This window comes from Temnothorax americanus, unplaced genomic scaffold (assembly GCF_048541705.1).
Source record: "Temnothorax americanus isolate GAGA-0224 unplaced genomic scaffold, ASM4854170v1 Scaffold11, whole genome shotgun sequence".
NCBI classification, from domain to species: Eukaryota; Metazoa; Arthropoda; class Insecta; order Hymenoptera; family Formicidae; genus Temnothorax; species Temnothorax americanus.
In genome coordinates, this window is record NW_027509242.1 from 2,770,040 (window position 1) to 2,795,972 (window position 25,933).

At 35.4% G+C, this 25,933-nt stretch overlaps 1 protein-coding gene across 6 annotated transcripts in view; it reads left to right on the forward strand.

Annotated features, from left to right (window-relative positions):
* Positions 1–8,127, forward strand: part of LOC143906104 (trissin receptor-like) — a 59,488-nt gene extending 51,361 nt beyond the window's left edge. For 4 of the 6 annotated variants that reach the window (XM_077421934.1, XM_077421911.1, XM_077421918.1 and 1 more), the window contains 2 exons: positions 1,426–2,086; positions 2,620–8,126. In XM_077421934.1, the coding sequence (XP_077278060.1) occupies positions 1,426–2,086; positions 2,620–3,031 (1,073 nt within the window). In that variant the 3' untranslated portion in view covers positions 3,032–8,126. Of the gene's footprint in view, positions 1–1,425; positions 2,087–2,619 lie in introns of all 6 variants that reach the window. The other 2 variants (XM_077421908.1, XM_077421943.1) reach the window with 1 other exon arrangement.
* The last annotated feature ends 17,806 nt before the right edge of the window (positions 8,128–25,933 follow it).

Below are 25,933 nucleotides of genomic sequence, written 5' to 3' on the forward strand. Positions count from 1 at the left end.
AATACAAATATAAAAGAACATAAAAGAAATTGACCCAAATATACTATAAAATAGTATATAAGCTAAAAAGTAAAGTTAGAAAACAGAGAGAGAAAGAGAGATATCCACACTGAATAGACAATTGGTGCAAAGATAATACCTCTTGTCAAGGACTGATCAAATAAAAATATCCAGCATAAATTGCTTTCGAGCTGTGATGAATTTAAAAAAGTGAAGTAAAATCTTGATCTTTTTAATTAAAAAAGCTTAATTAACAAATTTTTATTTTTTAATAACAAATTACAATTTTTAACAAAGTTTATTTCAGATAAATGTCATAAAAAAATCTTAAATCGACGTAAAGTTACCAAGAGATATTTCATTTTAAAATTATATGATTTTTTTCTCGTACCCAATACACTTTATTTCTAATAATGAAATTTTCCATACTCAATATACGTACCTCATACCATGTGTGTGAGAGAGAGAGAGAGAGAGAGAGAGAGAGCTGATAAATCTTATCAATAAATTATATGTATATGTGCTGGATGGTACGCGTCGTGAAAGCACTTACGGGGATGCACTGATGCAGCGTTGAAGCGTAATACTTCCGCTTAATAGTATTATTGCGTTATTATATATATCTTCTCATGGTCGCTTAATGATCCATTAACTAGAAGTTATTAAGATTCTAAAATTAAGCGATAATGGATTATTGGAGATTGTTTTACTATACTTCCTATACTTCAATCTCAATTTAGCCGCATAATTTGTTGATTAATATCGTGTAAGTCGTTTACAGAAAATACGTTAAAATGAAATCACATTGAAGCAGGATTGTGATATATATGTTTAAAAGACCATATAGAAAAACATATACCAATTTAATGCAGCAGCCAAAAAATCATAATAATGAATGATGCAAAATTATTTAGGAGATCGGTTTCTCAATAACCAGTACATTAAAACCGTTTCTGGTACATTGCCAACAAATTTCGTTGTCTATGGATTATTGATAGTATTCTCTGACTACCAAAGCTACTTATTCCAACATAATCCAGATTTATCACGATAAGATAATAAAGCATGTCTATTGAATCGTAGATCATTTTTATTGTTAGATGAAATGGTGCTTTGGTTAACAAAACGAATAAGACTAGATTACAACATGATTTAAGATAATATCGAGCATTTATAAAATTTACTATTTTTTTTACTTTTTTATGTTATAGACACTATTAATAATGCATACAGTACTAATAGATATTTTATTAAATAATTTTTTAACTAGTTTAAACTCCATTTTTTATAAAGATTAGAAGAGGATTATATATATATAAAAGAGCGATAGATATTGTTTAATAGTATGGTAGTGTTTTTATATTTCTTTCGCTACTGATATGTATGTCTCTAATAACGTGGCACTTGAATATTTCTATGTTCCAGGCAACCTGATGGTAATTTTCGTGGTGACGTTCTCCCGTCGATTGCGCAGCATCACAAATTTCTTCCTGGCGAACCTGGCGGTGGCGGACTTTTGCGTCGGCATATTCTGCGTTTACCAAACGCTCACCAACTACTTGATGAATAGCTGGCAGCTGGGCGATTTCCTCTGCAAGGTGTACATGTTCGTGCACGCGCTCTCGTACACCGCCAGTATACTAATCCTCGTAGTAGTGTGTACTGAACGTTACCTGGCCATTGTTCATCCCATCAAGTGTCGGTCCATGCTGACCAGGAAACGCCTCAGGATAGTGATCGGTATAGTATGGATCCTGGCGGCCGTGTACGCGTCGCCCAGATTTTTCTACGTTGAGACCATCAGCAATCGTCTCAACAACGGCGACGTCGACATCATCTGCATAGCCAATATCAAGAAGCACAATAATAACGTTCTGGACGTGGTGAATCTCGTTCTCCTCTACCTCCTACCGCTCTTCCTCATGTGCTGCCTCTACACCAGGATCGCCATAGGACTCTGGAGGAGCAGCGTGACCCTCGGAGGACCCGGTCTGGTAGTCAAGACCAAAAATGGTCGAGTACACCATCACGTGCACACGTCCAGTATGTCCAAAAACGTACTGAAGGCGCGACGCGGCGTTATCAGGTATGTCTATTTCCAGGATCCGTTACATATGTCCGTTGGAACGAGTTGCGTTCAGAAATTCAGCAATATATTGCCATCAATCCGATATTGATGAAATAGTTAAATAATAATTTTGTTGAATGTTATGCATTTTAATTATAAATATAAGCGAATAATTCATTGATTGGCAAATATCAATGCTCGTTATATATTCAATCAACGGACGTTATATTAAATCGGTTATCTATAATCCGCTTCGTTATTTAATACAGTCTAATTTAACTATACGTAACATGTTCGCCGAAAACTAAGCCAAATAATAGAAATCAATTTTTAATTATTTTTTAAAAGTGAAAATCGCATTTTTTTAATATTATGTACTTAGTCTCTTCGAAATAATTTCAAAAAAAATTTCCAAAAGGATTGCGATACTTCGCCAACGAACATATCCATGACCCCTTATCGTTATCCGACATCAAGGACATGTCAGAGCTCCTTAATTCGTCAGAATGGCGCTTAAGAATGGTAGCCAACGTCTCACCGCTGTTTTCCAGAATGTTGATCGCAGTGGTGATGATGTTCGCCGTGTGCAACCTGCCTCAGCAGGCTCGCATTCTCTGGCGACACTGGGGCTCGAGCTACGATCACACGTCGGACTTCAGCACTCTGCTGACCGTGTCGACTTTCCTCATCTCGTACATGAACTCCTGCCTGAATCCGTTGCTGTACGCCTTCCTGTCGCGCAACTTTCGCAAGGGTATGCGCGAGTTGCTGCACTGTAGGGGGACGAGGAACGACGGCGGTGCCTTGGCGATGTGCGCCAGCGGCGACCACAACCGTCACGAGAACGGCGTCAGCACCCATATGCCTCAGAGCTCGGTCATCCGACTGAATTCCATTCAGAATAGTCTTTCCACCACCCGGCCGACCATCACTCGACAGAACACTTATGCCAGGCGAACTTAATGAATTATTACCGTCGTCCGTGCGACGAGTGTAAATCGCAAAGCGATTCTTTACAGGGTATTCCAGGACGCGAGCTAGCTGAATCCCTCTCGGGGAGGTGCGCGAGCGCCTGCGGAATCTTTTTCTATTTTGACTCGTAGTTTATATTAACGAATACGTGAACGAAGCGTCGCGTGTCGCGTTGCTACAAGGACACCTACGTGTCGCGAGACTGTGAATTCGAATTAGCCGAGGAGTTTGCTGCAGATATTAGAGAGAACGAAGTTTGTGGAGCATTTTGTATAGCTCAAACGAGGTGAACGTTTTGTAGTGATAAACTATTCTCTTTTCAGCTCTTGTTGTACCCGGTATAATTAAGGAGTTTATTTTCGAAGGACGTATCAAAATAAATTTCAGAATCTTGATTACAAAAAATAGACTTCTTAGAACATTCAGATCTGACTCACTTTGAAAATCAGCTCTTCGATTTTCGAATCGCTAACCGTATTGTTTTAAAGGGCGGAAAACTCACAGCTCAATTTCTTATGCGTGACGTTATAATTTTACACAATCTCGAACTATGCCGACCACTCACTCACGTTACTCAATCGCAGGAATTGCCACGTTTCGGGAACAATATACCTTGTTAGTGATAGTTTTTATTGTACAAGAGAAAGAAAGAGAGAGAGAGAGAGGGAGAGAGAAAGAGAAAGAGAGGGGACAAGTTTCGATCGCGGTCAGATGGTGTCATTGGCATGCAACTTAGTCAGGGTGTGTGCGACGCGTGTGTGAACGACAAAGCTGAGTACGGCGAGCTTAATCGGAGCTTATTCAGAGCATATTACGTACTCCCATTTCCACTCCCAGTCTTTGTCCCCAGGCGCATAAATAATACAGACTGAAACTATTGTGGGTTTCGTACGCGCTCGGTTTAACGCAAGAAGAAACTACATTATACAAGTCACGGTCAATATCTGTACTTATGATTACGTCGCATATTGAATTTTCCGAGCTCGAATATCGTAGAATTTTTCATAAAATGTACATTTTCTTTGTGTCTGTTATTTATTGCATACGAGTGTCATGTTGACATAATTCTTTTTGCAAAATTATGCCTCAACTATTCGGTAATGTCTTTTAAGTTCCAAACGAGAGATCTCGCAATTGCTACTCATCACAAAATTACTTCTCCAGGAAGAAGCTCGCTCGAATTACGCGCGTCATTTAACAAATTGGCAACAGTACTTACTGAGAGATTCATATACTTGTCGAGAAAGTGCGTGGAAAGGGAGAATCGAATGGTATGAATGTATATCGTAAACTATTGAGGACTTATTACCAGATTATATTAATCTTAAGTAATTGACAAATAAAAAGAAGATCATAAAAAGCAAGTGGAATTTTTCACACTGCATTTTTTGTTGGGAGGATCATTTTTAATATATGGATTAAACATTATATTAAACATCAAATACATCAAATTTTGCATTTTATTTGTATATATTTATCACACCTATATGCCAAGTACGCATTAAAATCTCAATGTGTTTAAGATAGAGTGTTGAAACTCTCAAAAAGCTTTATTTTAAAAATCGTATACTCGAAGAAGCTTATTTTGAAAAAATACTATATTTGTGTTTAAATTAATTAAATGAGTACTAATACTTTCTAAACGAAGAATATAGAGCAGTAATAATTGACCAATAGAAATACAGCTACAATTCATTTGCATTGACAGAAATTAATTGGTCCGACGTGAGATGCAATCTTAATAGAGACCAGAATTCATTGAAGAGGATAATTTATCTGACCTGTTGGAATAGCCAGTTGGCATTACCACCTTCAGTTTCTGGCACTTGCCAATGCTCGCGTTAAATGCACGCTACATAAAATGGAATTAAAACAAATATAAATATTCTTAATTTACGTGTAATATAGAGAATAAGTAGAACTTAACTGAAAAGTTTAATTACAAATTCTAATAATAATTCATTTCTCAAACAAATTTAAATTCCAGAAAAATGATAATGTTTTAATTTCTTATTTATTATCACGTTCAAGATTCGCGAGTATAAATTGTAATAATTGTTTTAGGTTTTATTTATTTTATTTATAAACAATGAGACAAAGTCTCTAAATATTATATTACTAGAATTGTAATATGTCAAATGTTGAAGTAATTACAAAATAATTAGTTATATTTTAAACACAATCTTAATGAGGCTTGTCTGTAATGAAAAAATGTCCAGTGATTCCGAAACATTCTGTGTAATATTCGACCTCACTTTATTAGAAGGTCTGTATTATGTAGGCAATTCGTGAAATACCGCGTATACGCGAAGTGCTGAACCACGGCTTTGTAAGTGGCAAAAGTCCGGAACGGTTTCTAAAGTAAAATACTTTTAGAAAAGTATAAGAGCAGTGCCGCTTCGACGCAGCACCGCACGCAGCACCAGTAATTTGTTCGAGAAGAAAAGTTTCTCTTGACTGAGTATATATATTATTTCCCGACACACTTTCAACTGTGCACTCCCAAAGGCAAATTTCAAATCTACATTCACGACAAGCAAGCGTTCTCATTGTCTTTCTGCGTCGTTCCTCGCGATTATCACATTTCTCGAACGTGTTGTTAACGTGTGCTTTTCGCGATATGCTGAAAATTTGCAGGGAAATTTTATTGTACTTGTATATCTTTCTTTTACTCACGATACTCACAATAATCTAAAATTCTGATTCGAGGTAAAATAACAACGATTTAAATAAATGACTTCAATAAATGTAATTTTCTAGCAAGGTATCTTGAAACCACTGAATGTCATTTTAATTACAGCTTTCTTTTGATCTATTTAGAAATAACTTTTTCCTTAAAATAAGAATATAGAGCAGTCATATTTTATCACGATTATGTCGCGTTGCAATTTTCAACATTATGTATATTTTTGTAATAAAATTTTATTTTGTCAGAAAAAAAAATATTATTTTAGTCATCGATAAAGATTAGCTGCATATGTCGAATGCTCATTTTGCATGTCATTTGAACTAATAGCAAATATAAATTTAGTTTTGTATTATATACAGTTACAGTTATAACTTATTTGAGCCGCTGATATTTTATCCGAAATTATCAAGAGAGAGAATATTAGCTTAATATAAATAAAACAGAAATATGTATACAACGTAATTATTGACTAAAATGGTTTGCTCGAGTATTCGTAGGGAGCAATAAGAACTAATGTAATATTATACATTTTGTGATGAAACTTTAGGATAAGAATATAAACATTATGTATAACTCTTAATAAGAAATTTTTTTTAGTGATAATAAGTAGTTTTGTAGAACGAATCTCTTCCGTGAAATATTCTGTCATCGAAGAATGTTTGTTTTTTCTTCAAGATTAATTGCATTCTAGGACGAACTTTAGCTACGACGCGCGAAAGGATTATTGAAAACGAAAACGCATTGATCTAGCGAGAGAATGAAAAAAAACTACGATGCATACGTTTCACGCTACTTTCGTTCGAAAGGGTTCGCCGTTGCTTTACAGATAACACGGATTTTGCATTAATGTGGAGACGCTATGGATGTTTGGCACAGTGATACAAGAAATTTCCGGATTGGTCTAAAAATGACGACGCGGAGAGATAGTAAAATGTTTTACTTTTTTCCACTTGACTGATAGAACGTTTGCTACATAATTAATCTACAGTTGATAACATTTTTCGAAATTGCGAAGAAATTTGTGTAACATTGATGAAGATAATAACTGATGAAAATATAATAATAGCTTTAACTGCGAAAGTACTACTACTAAATAAACAATAAACAGTAAGATATTCCACGGTTTTCAAAAAGTTCAATTTTAACGAAATTTAATAATCGAAATTATGAATAGGTATATTAAAATAGACACAAAAATATTGAATATTAAAATAGATACAAGTTGCGATATGTAGTTTTTATTAAATTTTTATAAAAATTTAACTTTTTACATTTATCGAAAAACATATATTTAAGAAAAAGAACAATTGCGCAGTCAGGATCACGCTATGCATTTTATTTCGTGTTTTGTGCTATTAGAATATTTTCCGTAATGTTTGCATTATTGTAACGCTGAGATTTACAGGAAGTATGAGAGAAATTTATCTCAGCTGCAATCTACGAGACATTTTTGTCAACTTGTTACTTGAAATTGCAAATGATATTCGATCATTTCGAACACGCGTTTCTGTTTACTATAAATTTTGCCATTATCGCTACGGGCTGGTAGCCGCAACGCGTCATTAATCATACTCCTTTCTACCGCTCCTGTCACGCTGAACCTTGAAAGTATTGGTAATTTTACAAGTTTCTCGCGTAACAATTTATATCCCAGTGAGCAACATCTCCATCTGAGAACATTATCATGCTACATAAGTATAAAATTGTTACAAGAAAACGTTATTAAACGACACATTTCGAGAAAATGGCACGTTTGTTTTTCACGGGAAAAATAATTGTCTCGAATTGTACCGATTATGAACGTCATTTACCTTCTCTGCGAATAAACAGAATATTTTTGGAAGCGACTTTTTATAAAACATTTTTCTTCAATATTTATACTATTACACAATATCAGGCAAATATTCGGAAGAAGAAAGTATAGAAAAATGCGCCAGTCATTATCTTGATCTAATCGTTTGTAATCGTTCAATTGTAAGAGTGGAAGTTTAAATCGAACGATAATTACAAAGTTACCCGGTATCGAAAATTAAAAGATTACGGTGCATTAAGCTACTAATTAACAAAGTTTAATTTTTCAGATACGTGCCTGTGTCATTAAACCCCTTTAATCGCCCAGATGTTTAATGATTAAACTGGAAAGTCGCGAAAATCGATAGAAAAATGACATCGTGTCACATTTTTTAAAACAACATAATTATCTACGTGAATGATATTAAATTAAGCCGTTAGAAACTTCATAGCCGTGTTGTTTAACCAAAAATTGAATTTTTTCTTAATAAAAATTTAAATGAGGACCAATATTTGTCACAATTTCATAGATATATTACACTTATTGATTTTAACGTAAAAACTTGAGCTGTCCGTCGAGCCACGTCGTACCACTAATCAACAACGAAAACGTAATTATATTTTAAAATTCACATTCTCTTTTTTATATAATTTTAAATAATACTATTAAATTATATGTTTGAACATTTAGTATTAGAATATCCGCTGATGACATATAAAGTTAAGCGTATACAGTTGGAATCCGTTTCTCTTATCGGGATTTTCAAGCGATGTCTAAAAAGCATTTGTAGAAAATGCGTTTATAGTGAACGTTAAAGTGTATGTTGTTTCGTACGAATACAGAAATATATTTGTCTATGCGAAGAGTAAGCGGTCTGAGCTTTATACGAACAAGAGTCGGAAGAGGCGTGACGGCGATTCCATCTGTCGCGGCGGATGCATAAAAGTCGCTCGGAGGAGGATTGCAAAAGATAAACCGGAAAAAAGCTCCGTTTTTCTGATAGCGTGATTTTGCGTCCGGGTCCAGAATAAAGTGCAATCGCGAGAAGACAGGCGTTGCGAGCGTCAAGGCGCTTCGCGACGCTGAAAAGAACGCAGAAGAGTCTCCCTCAGTTGTCGTCTCTCGAACGATATTGATCGATCACTCGGTACTCAGGAAAGCATTCGCCAACTGTACCAGTGATCTTGATAAATTGAATTTCGCCTCAAAGAAAATATTCGTCGGTAATTAAAATTTTGAAAATAGTTCGTCGCTAGATGACTTTAACAAAACGTTATCGATAAAATTATTTTGTTAACTTTTAAGCAAGATACGTTGATGACGTTCAACGTGAAAATTTTGGAAAATTTGGACACATTTGGATTATCTCGCTTCATTTTTCAATAAAATAAATTTAAAAGCACATTTTCGTGCTCCCGCATCGGCATAAGAGATTTATACGAAACTCTGTCGCTTTTTCGTTCATTACGTAAAACAAATTTACGGACCTATGGACGTATTTACGGGAACTGACACGAAACACGCGACGGTAAACGGAACGCAGAAACGGACGATCCTTTGAAGACGAAGACGTAATCTGAACGTCGAGCAGAACTAAATGTTGCCGTAGCCAAAGCTCGGTTTAAATTATATATCGGTTAAACATGGCCAAATCTCGCCCGATCGTGAAACCTGTCGGAGTCAATGAATTCCCAGTTCCCAGTACAACGCCCACAACTCGCCCCACTACGTTGATCCATTTACCGGATTGGTCCCGATTATATTTTTCCATCGATAGACGACTAGAGTAAAATTGAAGAGAAGATGTTACACTTCCTACACTCACTCGCTCTCTACCGTCCCTTATTATTTTAAGAATTAATCCTTGATCGAATCGCCTTTCACGACGCAAAACTTCGCTGCTTAGAAACCTATATGGTTTCCGCGAATGATTCAGCAACTGACTAACGCAGACGTTTCCGAACATTTCGGAAGGTAGTAAATACCAATATGCAATGGTTACAGCACAGCCGGTATATAGTTCTCAGATGAAGTTACTACATATATCGCGTGACATTAACCAGCGAAACTTATTGGAACCTGTCAATTCGGGCAGCTCTCTCATTGCAGAAAACAATATTCCGAACTAATTGCGCTTACGGGCTCCTGAGGATATTGAATTGAATGATACGTATATATACAGAGTATTTGATATAACAAATTATTAAAATATAAATATAAATATTTGAGAGATATACGAAATAACAATATCCTCGATATTTTTAATTCCATTTCCAGCCTTCCAGATTAAAATCGAAACGCGCGTTGAATAATCATATTTTAACGTCAAATTTATAGAAAATCTCGAATTAAAAAACACTCACTTGTAATGAAAGGTTTTAGAAAATGAATAGCCTTTTTTTAATACAATATTTATTTCTTATTTGTGCAATATTACATTTATTTCAAACGAGTTATTGCATAAAGAAAATAGGCAAACAACTTTACTGGCAAATTAACCATCAGCAGTTTTTTTAAGTTTTAACGCCTCCTCGATGAATAAAGTTTTATTAGCGCAATTACGACAACTGCAAAAACGCTGGGCGATAACGCTTGAGTGATGATAACCACGGAACCGCGCCGGTGCATCCTGATGTAACGTACCGCAACTGAGGCGGAAGTTATAAACACCCACGCAAAGCTAGGTCGCAAAGTCGTCAAGAAAGGTTTCATTTTAAAAGTGCATCCCACACAAATATATACTTGATACCGCGTCGTCTATTTACGACCACTTTGTGTAAAAAAAAAATAAGTCTAACTTATTTTGACGCATTAGAATCGCTTGGAGAGGCAAATATCGCGCTGAATATTTAGATTCAAATTTGACCTTTTGGTCCAGATAATATTTGGAAAGAGACTTGATCTGTAACGCGGATTAATTATATATACAATTTGTATTTACGTTGGGGTAATGCGGTGACGGCGACAACGTGAAACATTAACGTCTTGTCGAGAAACGGTTAAACACATGGATTCCGGGAAATTAGATTAATGGAGGACGAAAGAGGGAGACTAGGTATATAATCCGCGTTTAAATGCCGCAATCACGTATAACTGTATGCAGTTCGATGTGTATAGTTCTAACGACGCCAAACTGCATCATCGGTTTGCTTAATTCGCATGGGGGTTGCTTCGTGCGGACTGTTCGCGGGAGGACGCACTTCATCGAGATTCTGTTTTTTTTTTCCTTTTTTTTTTGCTTTTCTTCTTGCTTCGTTTTAATCTCTCGTTACATAGCCTTCCGTTGAGGGGGGTTTTTTTTTCTTTAGGTTCTAATGCGTCGGCTCGTTTGTCCCTGTTCTTGCGGCGAGATATAATTCTCCATAGGAATAAAGCGAGAGAGATTTATAGCTATGTGTCTTTATATTTCGAAGCGAGATTGCAAATTGCGATTTTCGTTTATCTTTAGCGTTTGGGATTTTATATATAAATAATCGCATCCAAAGTTTATTAATAAATATGATTTATGTCATGTCTTAATTCGAAAATATTAAGCTGTCTGTTTTTGGGTCAATACATTTAAATATTTTACCTGGGATCAAACTTGTTTATATGCATTGATTGATTCCAAAATAAATAACGTATTTATATAAGCTTTATATTAGGGGAATTAGTTTTATTAATTATTTTATAATTCGGGACGTTTATCTCGAATTTAATTGGTTTATATTCAAAATTCAATTATTATTTTTGAAGGATTTTTGATCTCTTGTAACTGTGGGAGAAAGGAGAATTTCTTTCAGAATTTCGTTTTATCTGGTATTTAATTTGTATATCGGTCACCTTTTTGGGACATTATTTATTAAATTAAAAGATACATTCATTTATACGAATATAATATCAGCAAAAAAAGAGAACTTATATTTGTTTTATTTTTTACTTTGTCTAAATCGACTTAATTGAATACAAAATACAAAAATGAGTAAAATATGCAACGAAGACTTCCTTAGAATGGCTTTTGTAATGAACGTCATTTTCTTCTCTTTAAACTTTTAACGCAAATATTTATATAAGAACATCGTCTAAGATCGGGAAAAGTTCGACTTCCTATATCTACAGGCAATTCTCTCGACGAACGAAAATGTCGATTTTATGCGAGGAAACAGACCGGAAAAGCGGTGAAATGTGGGCCGCATGTTCTCCAAGGCAAGAGATACAAAAGTAAATTTCCGCGGTGGCCCATTATTTACTTCTCTTGCCCTATTTCATTTTTCATTCGTATAACGTGTCAACAAATTTGTACGACGTCAGTCGTACTCAAAGAAGAAGAAGATACGCAAAGTACATATAATTTCAAATTTAATTATTTTTTTAACTTTAAGAAGGTAAAACATGCGAATTTGATCTTGAGAGAGAGAAACGTCAATAAATATTAAAGAATTTAATAAAAATTTTAATAAAAAATTTAATAAAGAATTTTTTTACTGTCTTTATTTGTCTTGTCACAGCAAGGAATTGACACAGAAGTTTATTTTCTATTTTTAATATTACTTCAATTTTTTTATTAAATTTCTGCAGATTTCAACAGAAAACCTCTTTTCCAGAGATTGTATTTTAATCCCAAGAAAAATGCTTTACAAATGTTATAAATTTATCACTTTTTATTCGTATGTTGTACATCAATAATACGAATGATACTAAAATTATTCGTACATAAAATAAATTATATTGCTTTGTTTTAAGAATTGTTTCCACACTTTTTCTTTATATTCATTTTGTCTACTTTAATTGACTAATTGATATATTTAAAAAATGAAAAATTATAAATACACAGGAAAAAGCATTTAATTATATATTATAAATTTATAATAAAAGAAAGTTTATAAATTATAAAATAAAAGAAAATTTGTTTTTGTTTCTGCAATTTCTATACACCATGCTGCAAATCATTTCACTATAAAAACTTACCGTGTTGAAAGGAATATTAAAAAGTTATAATTATAAAGTCATTATCGTGCATTACGGTGTGTTTGTTTCACGTAAAGCAATAGCACGCGGAGATAATTATAAGATGTAATTAACGTCTTATAATTAAACATCTGCTCAACTAATTAAACATCTGCCTTAATGTGAGTAAACTTCAACATTTCTGTAATCTTCTCTGAAGGAAAATATTTATCTCTTATATGTGTGTATTTATTTAATTAATTAATATTTAACACACAGAACGAAGATAAACCTGAATAGAAGTTAATCTGACTTTTTTCGAGTTACTTTCCGCCGTTGGTGTTTTCCTGTTTGGTTTAATATAGAATATTGTCATAAAAGCTAGATTATATATATGGTATTTATTTTTGGGTCAGTACATTTAAGTAATTAATTTACCCGGGATCGGACTAGTTTGTGCAGTTAATCGATTCCGAATAAATAGCGCAATTTATACATTTTATATATCGCGGATTACTTTTATTTATTATTTTAAAATTTGTAAAATTGATTTAATAAAAGAAGAGGTTTGTAAAGATTTTCTTATGTCTTATAACTTAAGAAGGATTGGAAAAGAATTTTCTTCAGAAAGTAATGCCTATTTTATTTGATATCTAGTCCTTTTTTTCTGAACACAACGACCACTCTCATTGATTTTACCGTAAGCATATAATTTTATAATATGACGAACAAAAATTTGTCCTTTAATTTCTTTTACGTTTGAAATAATCAATTGTCGTAGAAAAACAATGAAAAAAATATTACAAATAAGCAAATTTTAAAAATATTACGCGAATGCATCTTAACGAAATCGTTATCGAGATATCTTTCCACTATAGAGAGGTCGCGTGCTGCATTAGCTGCATATATGCGATCAATAAAAATTTATGTCCATGATGCGACGACCGCGTTGTAGTGCGTCGACCTTGAAACGCGGTAATTTTTTTAATCAACTACCCGCAGTCCGGAAATTAAAATTACACCAAACTGACAAATAGCGAATTCGTGCCACGAATTTTCTCTCGAAACCCGCTACAGTAGATTCGATTTACACCGCGCTCCATCGCATCGCATTACATTCCCCAGATCACGTTTGCAACTTCAAATAAAGATTCGATCTCGTTTATCTTTACGGATCACCGACGGTAAATTGCGAGAGCTCTTTTGGTTTTAATAATTTTCTGTAAAATATATAGGTACGTGTAAAATTCCGATTATTAGATTTTTATTATAGATACCTACAACGTTATTTCTTATACGATCATATGTACAATAAAGCATTTCTTTCTGGAATAGGAGTCTACAAAATACAAAAATACAAAAAATACAAAAATACAAAAATTTAACGAAAGATGACCGCGCCAAATTTTCGTTCTTTTACTCTCAATTCATTTCGATTCATTCCTAAATCAAATGCATATATGTATGCGCGAGATGTTCCGCATCCCTCCGGATGTTTCGTATTCAGGATGAAGAAGCAATCAAACATCTAGACTGAATCACTTCTTAGTATCTTCGTGATACAATCGAGAATTGCAAGATCAGATCAGATCAGATCACTTAAATGTATCTTTTGAGCTTGCGCTTCATATTTTTCGCTGTCTTATGTATTATAGTTTCGTTTAGTGCGTGCATTTTAGCCATAAAATATTTTGACCACTTCTGTAATTTTTTTATTACTAATTTATGCGTCGATACAATATGATACCTTGTTTATAAAATAATTTTAAATTAAATTGTTGAATTTTTTTCAGAATTCTTATTTTTTAATCAATTTTAAATTAATTTAACGAATATCAACTCATCACTAGTCTTGATGAGTTTTTGATTTATAAACAATAAAAAACGAGAATTTCTTTCCGCATTAAACGTCAAGAATAGAAAGATTTGAAAGTTATATTTATTTTGTATTTGATTTTAGGTTTAACTGAACTCTTATATTTAGGATTTTCCAAAACGGTTAAAGTTAAAGACTAAGACAAGGCGTCTAAAATTTTTGCTAAGAAAAAATTGATTTCTCAAATTTGCTTGTATAGGAATGTATAGCATATCCTTTCCGATACCGATCCAATTATTTCGAGACAAGTATAAGCGCACCTAATATCCACTTACTTGTTAGATCTTTTTGCATTCGAGAAAGCTTTTACACATTCTGCCTTCGGTTGATATCACTATTAATATCGAGCTGCCGGTCATTTTGCGATATCGGAAAATTAGTATTTTAATCTATTATATATTTTATTATATTTTTTAATGTAATTTTGCAATATAGGGAAAGTGTACTCTTATATTTTTCCGTAATCATCTGCCTCAAATTGCAGTTTACATCCTTATTGCAGGAACGCTGTCAAATTTAACAAATCTTGATTGCCATAAGATTAGAGTCATTATTAAGATCAGTAAGAAAAAATATATGAGAGTACGTGTAGTTCAATACACGTTTAGTTTTATATTCTCGTGCAAAGAACGATCATTTCTAAGAGCGTCTTTGCGAATAACTCCTCGCTTCATTTCCCACATATGAAACTGCTCCAAGGGAGTTTCTCTTGAAAACAGAGATTCCTTCGAGATTTGCAGTCGATTTTCTTAGAATAAAACTTTAATACCGATCATATATTTCGAAGTTGCGAAACTGCAGCACCTTGTCAATTGACTCCTGAATTAAATCGACTTTTGAAAACGAAATTATCTACTTACGCGCGTTTACAAAGCTTGCCTTCCTAAATCCAATCTCTTAATTTTTTTACATTAATCAGAATGTATATTTCCGGTTTATTAAAATCTGCCTCGGGAAAAAATATTTTCCGCGATTTTTTAGATATTCTGATTTATGAGATATACAGACTGTTTCGTTTTACAATAAATCAACTGTCGATGACAAAACGTTTGACAAATTAAATTTACATTTTTATTAACAAAAATATCGCAGTACCATCAATTTTATATACAATTAAAAGTAAAATTTTTTACTAACAAGGATCTAAAAACATAAATAAATGATCTAGTTTTATCTATATATATTATTTAAAAATAATTTTAAAGTTTTTGGTTTAATTTTAAACTTTATTAATTTTAAAGATATTTAACTTTGAAAATAGTGCAGAATTCTCCTTCGACATTCCTCGTTAGAAAGAATCGAATCTCTAAACTCGTCGAATTGTTGATCTACCTGACCAACAATTGATCCGACAGAAATGAAACTTCGATATACAAACATTACAAATTTTTCCACATTACATTCTTTATCTCATGAGACAGACAGATAATTATAATTTACGCACATTTCCGAGCGACTTATAGATTCGAAGTTATTTCTTTATGAGTCGTCATGCCAAGGTTCAGACGCGATCAAAGCACGCGATAATGTATTACTTGACCTTCTCGTATATACGATAACGTGCATGTACTTCGGCACTTGATATTAATTAGAGCCGTCAATTAACTATCGACTCTTCACATATGTCTACTGAATTAGAAGTTTTTTACGTTTTTATGATAGAAACACGTGTCGTAAAAAAATAATTGCAATTTTTATATGTCAATCGATTTCGAAAGATCAAGATTAACACGTGGCAGAGTATAACAATTCTAACAGAATAGAATAGAATATCTTACAATTAATAATTTTCCTCGTACAGAATATACAATATACGTACATATTGTAATCATTTTTATAAATATTGTAAAGTTATTGCGAAGTTAGAAACACATAGATATAAGACACATAGTTCGTAGATTTCTCAAAATTATTAACAGTAATCACTTTCTCACTTAAATCCATTTAATTAATTTAATAAAATTTTTACTTCTCTGTGAGCAGTTTAAGTTTGTTGTAAGCTATATTTTTAGGATATTAATTATAACGTTTTGCAAAATAGCACATATCATATCTCGCATAAGGATATCCAGGGATATCCGACTTGCATCAGATAACATGCTCATTAAATTATCTAGATCTAACGACTGCGTGCAAAATTTATCTTTCGTTGCAATGGGTAAGATGATTCTATGAATTCTATAAAGCACAAGAAATTTAATATAGAGGTAACAATATAACGATATACCCTGCACAAAAGCTTATACCTGCTTGTATGGTAGAAACATATTATTACTTATATTATTAATATAATCACTTTATTATATAATAACATTTTATTACTTATATATTTTAATTACTTATATTCATAACATTTGTGATGCAAATAAAATATAAAACAAAGGTATAATAAACTCTTGTCGTGTTAATCGTAAGTCGTAAAAGTCGTAAAAGATGGAAGTTAATCATCTTTGGTTGCGACACCGACATCCGACTTGCAACAACTTGAAACGACAACCGACAATGCAACACGCACATACTCGACATACAACATATGGACAGGCCTAATACTAATAAAAACAGAGTATTCTATTGGAAATATTTTACGGTAATATTTTCCTGTTTCTTATACAAATATTCCGAACGAAATATGCTGTACAAATACTTTCCCAAACAGCACCATGTCCAAAATCGAGACGTAAGACGTTTTATGTCTCGATTTTGGACGTGCTATCTGGATTTCTTCGACCGCGTATGTTGTACAACAGTGTACAGTTCATTGTCAAGGGTCCAAGACAAGGAGGAGAGATCCTCTGCAACAAATTCGTACAGCTGCAGTGGACGTGCAGCAGCGCGGATTGTATGAACATGTGCAACGTGCCGTTAAGATAACGCGCCGAGATATGTACTTGCTTGCGGCGAGAAGAAAACACTTAAAACATTTGCTCTATTGCAGGAAGAGATTATCAGATGTTATTGTTACCATTATTCGCAAACAAGGAGCGCGCATCACACCGATGATTATTGCTTGGAGAAAATTAAAAGGATCGCGTTATCGTTTATCCAGACCGCAGTCGTATATGTAAGAAAGATTTACATAAATTATTCTCGTTCCACGCAACGTTCTCCGCCACGTTCTCCTCGCCGGTTGCCATTCGTGCAAAACAATTTGTGATTCAGTATGAAATTATGAAAATGAGTCTTTATCGCGCTCGAATCGAAAAAAAAAAACGCTATTTATTCACGCTTTGCCCGTTAAAGCGCATAACATTGCAGCTGGAACTGCATTTATATTTAAATTAGTAATAAACATTGGATAAATTTGAAATAGCCGACAGGCGGGACCGGTCTTCGGTGATCCGACACTCTATCTCTCTCTTTCTGTCTCCCTCTAATCATGTGAGCGTTATCTCGTGTTTTTTTTTTCTTTTCACTCTCCCGTCATCTCGGTGGGGTCCCGAGTTCACATACGCATAACCAGTTAATTCCAGTATACCGGCGTTTCCTCTCTCCCCTCCCCCGTTCAGCTGACACTCTTATCTCGACAAGCCTATCCTCGCATTTAACAAGATGTTGCGTTACATTTGTCGGTCGCAGCTGAACGCCGATATACTGACAAGTTTCGCCGGAGTTTAGACGGCGCGTGGAGCGTAGTGTGATTCACGACATCGCGTAACACGCGATACACGTTCGTGTTCTTTATTAATTTTTCCTTAAAAAAAAAAAAATGTTTCGAAGACCGAGCGATATCGCACTTATGCAACGATTAAATAGTAATCGTCACTTGAGCGTAATTAACTAGGAATAAAAAGCGTCGTACTTTAACAGATTTATATGCGTTCGAGAAGAAGGAGGGAGATATTCTTCTCCGTCGTTCGAAAAATATTCAAGTATTGCATAAGGCAGGGTTATCGAAAAGTAAATCCTTCATACGAAACTTTTCGTATTGCACGTCAATCGTCGCGTATCGGAATTAAAGTATAAATATCTCGCAAGGTACTCGCCTTTCTCAGTGACCCGCTCACTTTAATACTCACGAATGTTAAACTATTTTATCAATATTAAAATAATTGATATTAAGCAACAAAGTGTCTCGCTCTTCCATGGAAAAGGTATCCTATATTTCACGGCGTTAAATAGATTCCATGTTTAATGACGTAAATACATATATGCATATATAGTTTTCCGAAATGAGACGCCGGGACATCAATCATCCGCGGTAGATTCTCGAAGGGGAGCTTGGAGCCGTGACGGGTTTTATAACGCACGTGACGCTTTTAAGACGCTCAATAACTGTATCAGTCTCGTGCTATGATCGTTGAGAAAGAAGGAATCAGGATTTCCGTGAACAGAACGAGAGGATCTCCCCCGAGGAACGTCCGGGAATTGCGAACGACCGCGGTTATATAGGACCTTTTTTAAAAAAAGGTAAAAAAGGCGCCAAGTACACGTATAGTAGTGTATATGTTGTTACCTAAAAAAAAAAAAAGAAAGTGGTAGTATTATACCTCGAAAAAACCTAAGTAACAAGTGGTAGATCTTTATATCTCGAAAATCTCGAAAAAATCTAAGTAGTAGTATCTTTATTTCCGAAAAATTATAACCCAAGTAATACACGTCACAAAATTATGTTACCTTATCAAAAAGAAGAGTCGCGTTTCAAGTGATCTATTACAATTACAAATAAAATGATATCTCTTTAAATTAGAGCGCCAATTACAGAGAGAACATGTATATTGCCTCAAAAAATAATTGTTGCACTACATTGAAAAATCTTTACATTGTGTCAATTAGAAAAGAATGTATAATAACAATTTTATAAGATTAAAAAATTTTATTTAAATTTAACAAGGGAATACAAGATATTTAAATACAAAATTATTTACATGTGTATTTTTTAATGGCCACAAAGAATTACAGAAGTAACAGTACAAAATAAAAATATTTTATTAAAATACATAAATTTTTCTTGTAAAAAAACTTGGCGCTGCTAGACCTCGAAATTTTAAATAAATAAATAAACTTATTCTATACTTAATTATAAGCCGCATTATCCGCCGTCCGCGTAGTCACGCACACCCATATCACTCACTCCCACATCCACGCTGATAATCATTTAATATTACTCCCATTGTATTCTTCTCTGAATTATTTTTATTTATTGTTGTTTTTATTTATTTAAAATTTCGAGGTCTAGCAGCGCCAAGTTTTTTTACAAGAAAAATTTATGTATTTTAATAAAATATTTTTATTTTGTACTGTTACTTCTGTAATTCTTTGTGGCCATTAAAAAATACACATGTAAATAAATTAGTATTTAATTATCTTGTATTAATTTGTTAAATTTAAATAAAATTTTTTAATCTTATAAAATTGTTATTATACATTCTTTTCTAATTGACACAATGTAAAGATTTTTCAATGTAGTGCAACAATTATTTTTTGAGGCAATATACATGTTCTCTCTGTAATTGGCGCTCTAACTTAAAGAGATATCATTTCTTTTTTGTAATTGTAATAGATCACTTGAAACGCGACTCTTCTTTTTGATAAGGTAACATAATTTTGTGACGTGTATCACTTGGGTTATAATTTTTCGGAAATAAAGATACTACTGCTTAGATTTTTTCGAGATTTTCGAGATATAAAGATCTACCACTTGTTACTTAGGTTTTTTCGAGGTATAATACTACCACTTTCTTTTTTTTTTTTTAGGTAACAACATATACACTACTATACGTGTACTTGGCGCCTTTTTTTACCTTTTTTTAAAAAAGGTAATTTTGTGCGGATATCACGCCTTTTTGTAGTATATTACGCATTGTATAAACAGTATGTACAGGATAAAGCTATTTGGAGGTATAATACTACCACTTTGTTTTTTTCGAGGTAACAACATAACAGGGTAACAACATAATACATATACACTATTATGCGTGTACTTGGCGCTCATTTTACCTTTTTTTTAAAAAGGTAATTTTGTACGGATATCACGCCTTTTTGTAGTGTTACGCAACTTAATCTTATAAACAATATATCTTATAATTTCATAAACCGTATATAATACAAGGTATGAAGCTAAAAGTGTTACGGACTATTATTTCTAAAGAAAACAACAATTTAATATTTTGCTCAGTTTTTAAAAAATAATAATCTGTAACCCTTTTAGTTGTACACCTTGTATATATTTTTCAATTTCAACATAAAACATAATCGCAATAAAGCATGATTAATGTTAATAAGTCGTTAACTGTAAAATTCTTTATTTATTTTTATTTGCGTGTCTTACTGAATGTTGTTCGCAACTGTATATGTACCGATATCTTCAGGTATCGATATTTTTGATAATTATTTTTACGTCAGACATAATTTTAATTCATCCAATTTTTATTATGTCTAAACATAATTTTTGTCCAATTTTTATTATGTCTAGACATAATTTTAATTCAGCGATTATTATTATGTCATGACATAATTTTAATTCTGCCGCTAGGGAAATTTTAAGTCGATTTTTATGAATCAAGCTTGAATTCAATGTTTAGGTGTCCCAGGTTGCCGATGACGAGGTCCACATAGCGCGCTCTATAGTTTTCGGTGTCCAGGTGTATTAATACCTTGAATTTGATGGCCACGTGTTCCAAGTTGCCGATGACGAGGTCCACATAGTGCGCTTCGTAGTTTTCGGTGTCTACATGTATTAATACCTCGAATTCGATATCTACGTGTCCTACATTGGGTGCGTTCAGCCGATACTTTGCTAGCCTAGCAATCGTGAGCAGTCGCTCGTTTTCGCTCGTTTCCTCTTTTTTGACTTACTGGATTAAAAAGAGAAGAAACGAGCAAAAACGAGCAACTGCTCACGATTGCTAGGCTAGCGGAGTATCGGCTGAACGCACCCATTCAGATTTAAAGTTATTAATACACCTAGACACCAAAAACTATGAAGCGCATTATGTGGACCTCGTCATCAGCAACCTGGGACACCTAGACATCAATTTCAAGGTATTAATACACGTAGACACCGAAAACTACGGAGCGCAACATGTGGACCTTGTCATCGGCAACCTGGGACACCTAGACATCGAATTCAACGTACAATTACACCTGGACACCGAAAACTATGAAGCGCACTATCTGGATCTCGTCATCGGCAACCTGGGACACGTGGACACCGAAAACTACGGAGCGCACTATGTGGACCTTGTCATCGGCAACCTGGGATACCTAGACATCGAATTCAACGTACGATTACACCTGGACACCGAAAACTATGAAGCGCACTATCTGGATCTTGTCATCGGCAACCTGGGACACGTGAACATTGAATTCAAGGTATTAATACACGTAGACACCAAAAACTACGGAGCGCACTATGTGGACCTTGTCATCGGCAACCTGGGACACCTAGACGTCGCATTTAACGTACGATTACACCTGGACACCAAAAACTATGAAGCGCATTATCTGGATCCCGTCATCGGCAACCTGGGACACGTGGACATCGAATTCAAGATATTAATACACGTAGACACCAAAAACTACGGAGCGCACTGTGTGGACCTCGTCATCGGCAACCTGGGACACGTAGACATCGCATTCAACGTATTATTACACCTGGACACCGAAAACTACGAAGCGCACTGTGTGGACCTCGTCATCGGCAACCTGAGACACGTGGACATCGAATTCAAGGTATTAATACACGTAGACACCGAAAACTACGGAGCGCACTATGTGGACCTCGTCATCGGCAACCTGGGACACCTAGACATCGAATTCAACGTACGATTACACCTGGACACCGAAAACTATGAAGCGCACTATCTGGATCTTGTCATCGGCAACCTGGGACACGTGAACATTGAATTCAAGGTATTAATACACGTAGACACCAAAAACTACGGAGCGCACTATGTGGACCTTGTCATCGGCAACCTGGGACACCTAGACATCGCATTCAACGTACGATTACACTTGGACATCAAAAACTATGAAGCGCATTATCTGGATCCCGTCATCGGCAACCTGGGACACGTGGACATCGAATTCAAGATATTAATACACGTAGACACCAAAAACTACGGAGCGCACTATGTGGACCTCGTCATCGGCAACCTGGGACACGTAGACATCGCATTCAACATATTATTACACCTGGACACCGAAAACTACGAAGCGCACTGTGTGGACCTCGTCATCGGCAACCTGGGACACGTGGACATCGAATTCAACGTATTATTACACCTGGACACCGAAAACTATGAAGCGCACTGTGTGGACCTCGTCATCGGCAACCTGGGACACGTGGACATCGAATTCAACGTATTATTACACCTGGACACCGAAAACTACGAAGCGCACTGTGTGGACCTCGTCATCGGCAACCTGGGACACGTGGACATCGAATTCAAGGTATTAATACACGTAGACACCGAAAACTACGGAGCGCACTATGTGGACCTCGTCATCGGCAACCTGGGACACCTAGACATCGAATTCAACGTACGATTACACCTGGACACCGAAAACTATGAAGCGCACTATCTGGATCTTGTCATCGGCAACCTGGGACACGTGAACATTGAATTCAAGGTATTAATACACGTAGACACCAAAAACTACGGAGCGCACTATGTGGACCTTGTCATCGGCAACCTGGGACACCTAGACATCGCATTCAACGTACGATTACACCTGGACACCGAAAACTATGAAGCGCATTATCTGGATCCCGTCATCGGCAACTTGGGACACGTGGACATCGAATTCAAGATATTAATACACGTAGACACCAAAAACTACGGAGCGCACTATGTGGACCTTGTCATCGGCAACCTGGGACACGTAGACATCGAATTCAACGTATTATTACACCTGGTCACCGAAAACTATAAAGCGCACTATCTGGACCTTGTCATCGGCAACCTGGGATACATAGACATCAAATTCAAGCTTGATTCATAAGAATCGACTTAAAAATTCCCTAGCGGCACTTTCTGCCAAGCATAGAGAACCTACTTTTCCGTTGACTCAATATTTATTATATATATACCTAATTTTTACTTAAATAGAAATCTTCCTCCTGACCGATAAATTTATCGACCTAATTTTGAAATACGCGCGCGATATCGAAACTGGCGATACCTGCGCCGCCAGCGTCGAAAAAGTGAAAGTGACGTTTCTCTGATAGATCGTGGCGTTAGGAGGAAGAGGAGGAGGAGGAGGAGGAGTATCTTAAAAATAAATTTTCACATTTGGACTTTGCGTCGCAATATCTCCGCTCGTAAGGCACGTAGCGGAATATTATGAGAGAAACCCCCCCCTAATTGGACCCCAAGCTATCGATCAAGCCTACTTAGAACTTGATCCGTTCACTCGTTATCGAGATCTCAACATCTCGGGTACTCGCAACCCGTCACGTCGCGTAAAAGAGTCACGGTCGGTCTCGCTCCGCGTGTACTTGGCGCGAGACACTACCGTGTCTCTTGATACCGCAAATACGATCGACTCGTGGCATAAGAAGCGCAAAAAATTTCTCGATATCGACGGTGCGGACCGAGTGATGTCCTCAGCAGACCGGGAACTGAACCTTATAAAATGTCCTGTTAATATCTTTCCGCTCGATATTTACTTTTTCTGCAGATTTCTTGGAGAAGGAAATATATTTCCTTTCTTATTCTTATATAATATTTATAATTTTTATGCATTTCTTCTCTCGAGAGAATACTTACATCCAATCTTTCTTTTTATTAATAAATACCAGATTTTATTCAAAGCGAATGAATTTTCGTGAAAAAACAGATAGAAAGTGTGAAATAAAAAAATTTAAATGGAAAAGATAACAGCATATTTATGCTTTCTTCAATTTTCTTTGCTCCTTTTCATTTGCTCTGTAAAAATAGTTAAATCTAAGGTCATAATAAGCTGTCGAGTCTACACAGATCGTGCGGATTTATGATATCTAAATCTAATATCTACAATTTGTTCTGTCAATAAAATAACAATTTAATCACCATTCGCATAACGCCCTGGCGTTTCTCGAACAGGTTCGCTTCGCGGTGCTCCAAGGCTTGTCTGAGAAAACACGAATTTCACGTATAAAGTAAACATGATGTGCCAACATGGGAAAAGATAAATCATTTATAAAACACCGCCAAAGCTGAACCGCTACAGTCCATATTGCTCCGTGATCGAAAACTTTTGAAAATTCAATATTTTTGAGCCTCGCATTTACTTTGTGTTAGAATATACTGCGTCTCGTTACTTTTTTTATTTGATCAATTATTTCTTTCTCTCTTTCTTTTTCTTTTAAAATTGCACGTGCAAAATTGCATGCGTGGAACGCTTGGGAATCTTTCGCGAGCAGAAACTACGAAGAAAATTGAGAATCGCTGCGTCACATTAATATCGCAGAGAGCGCGTCTTCCGGCTGCAGGATGCCGTTTATTATGCCGGTATCGCGAACTTCTCGGAAAACGAAATGCAACTAAAATAACCGGAGGCATCCTATATAGACAAGCAAGCGATTTGCCGAGAGCAATTGTTATACGGAGCCAGATTAATCGCCGCTCGAACCGGTTAAAACGGCCCGACCGCCTCGGCCCCATTGTACGCGGCTGGATAACAACCCATATTTTTTTTCTAGAGAAATCAATTTTTGCTCTGGTAATATCTCTGGACGAACAGGGTAGAAAAGTGTGTGTGACGTTTCCTAGTCGCGACCGACGCGACCTGTTGTCATGTCGCAAAGGCGAGTCGTTACAACGGAGTTATTTTCCACGCTGATAAGATAACGCGGTCCGCTGGGGGTACCGGAGAGTCAGATGATTTCTTGCCACTCGATGACGCCCGACGATATCTCCGCGTTCAGTGACGCACAAAGCAACACGCGTTATTTTGGGTTAACACACGTGCTGCGCAAAAACAATATATACGGACGCAAATTGATGATATCTCCCGTTGTATTGATTATTAAACAAAACATGTATTTGCGAAAGCCGTGAAATCCGCTGCACTATTATAGGAAGCAAAGTATACGGAGAGTGATATCGCATTGATTATACAAAATAGTTGCATATATACGGATATCATTTGTGTAGATACTGGTAGATGTGAAGTAAAAATTATACGAATACCGGAATGTTGTCGTGTAAAATTACTATATACGACCGCAATTTGAACGTTAATTGCGAGAAATATACACGCGATGAGCTGTGCATTACGTTATTAATTTGACAAACAGATAATTTAAACCGGAAGCGGAGTATAGCTGAGAGCATCGTGAACGTTGCTTTTTCACAGTACAGAATTCAAAAAAAAAAATTTTTTAATTAAAGTTTAAACTCGTACAAAATATTTTTCGCGTTCCAATTATCATCTCAAATTATTACCTCATATTATTTTAATTGTGGTCGGTAAGCATTTGAAATTTGATACTTTGTTCCAAACACGCGCCAAAGATCCGTGCTTTCATGATGCAGCAATATCAGTCGCCGGAGAGAAATATTAAGAATTGAGTTGTTTGCGAGAGAGTGCGCCGGATGCGAGAGTGAAGGCGACGAGACGGCAGAGAGGGAGAAAGAAATAGAGAAAGAGAGACAGAGAACGCTAGATGATTGCACCAGCGAAGAG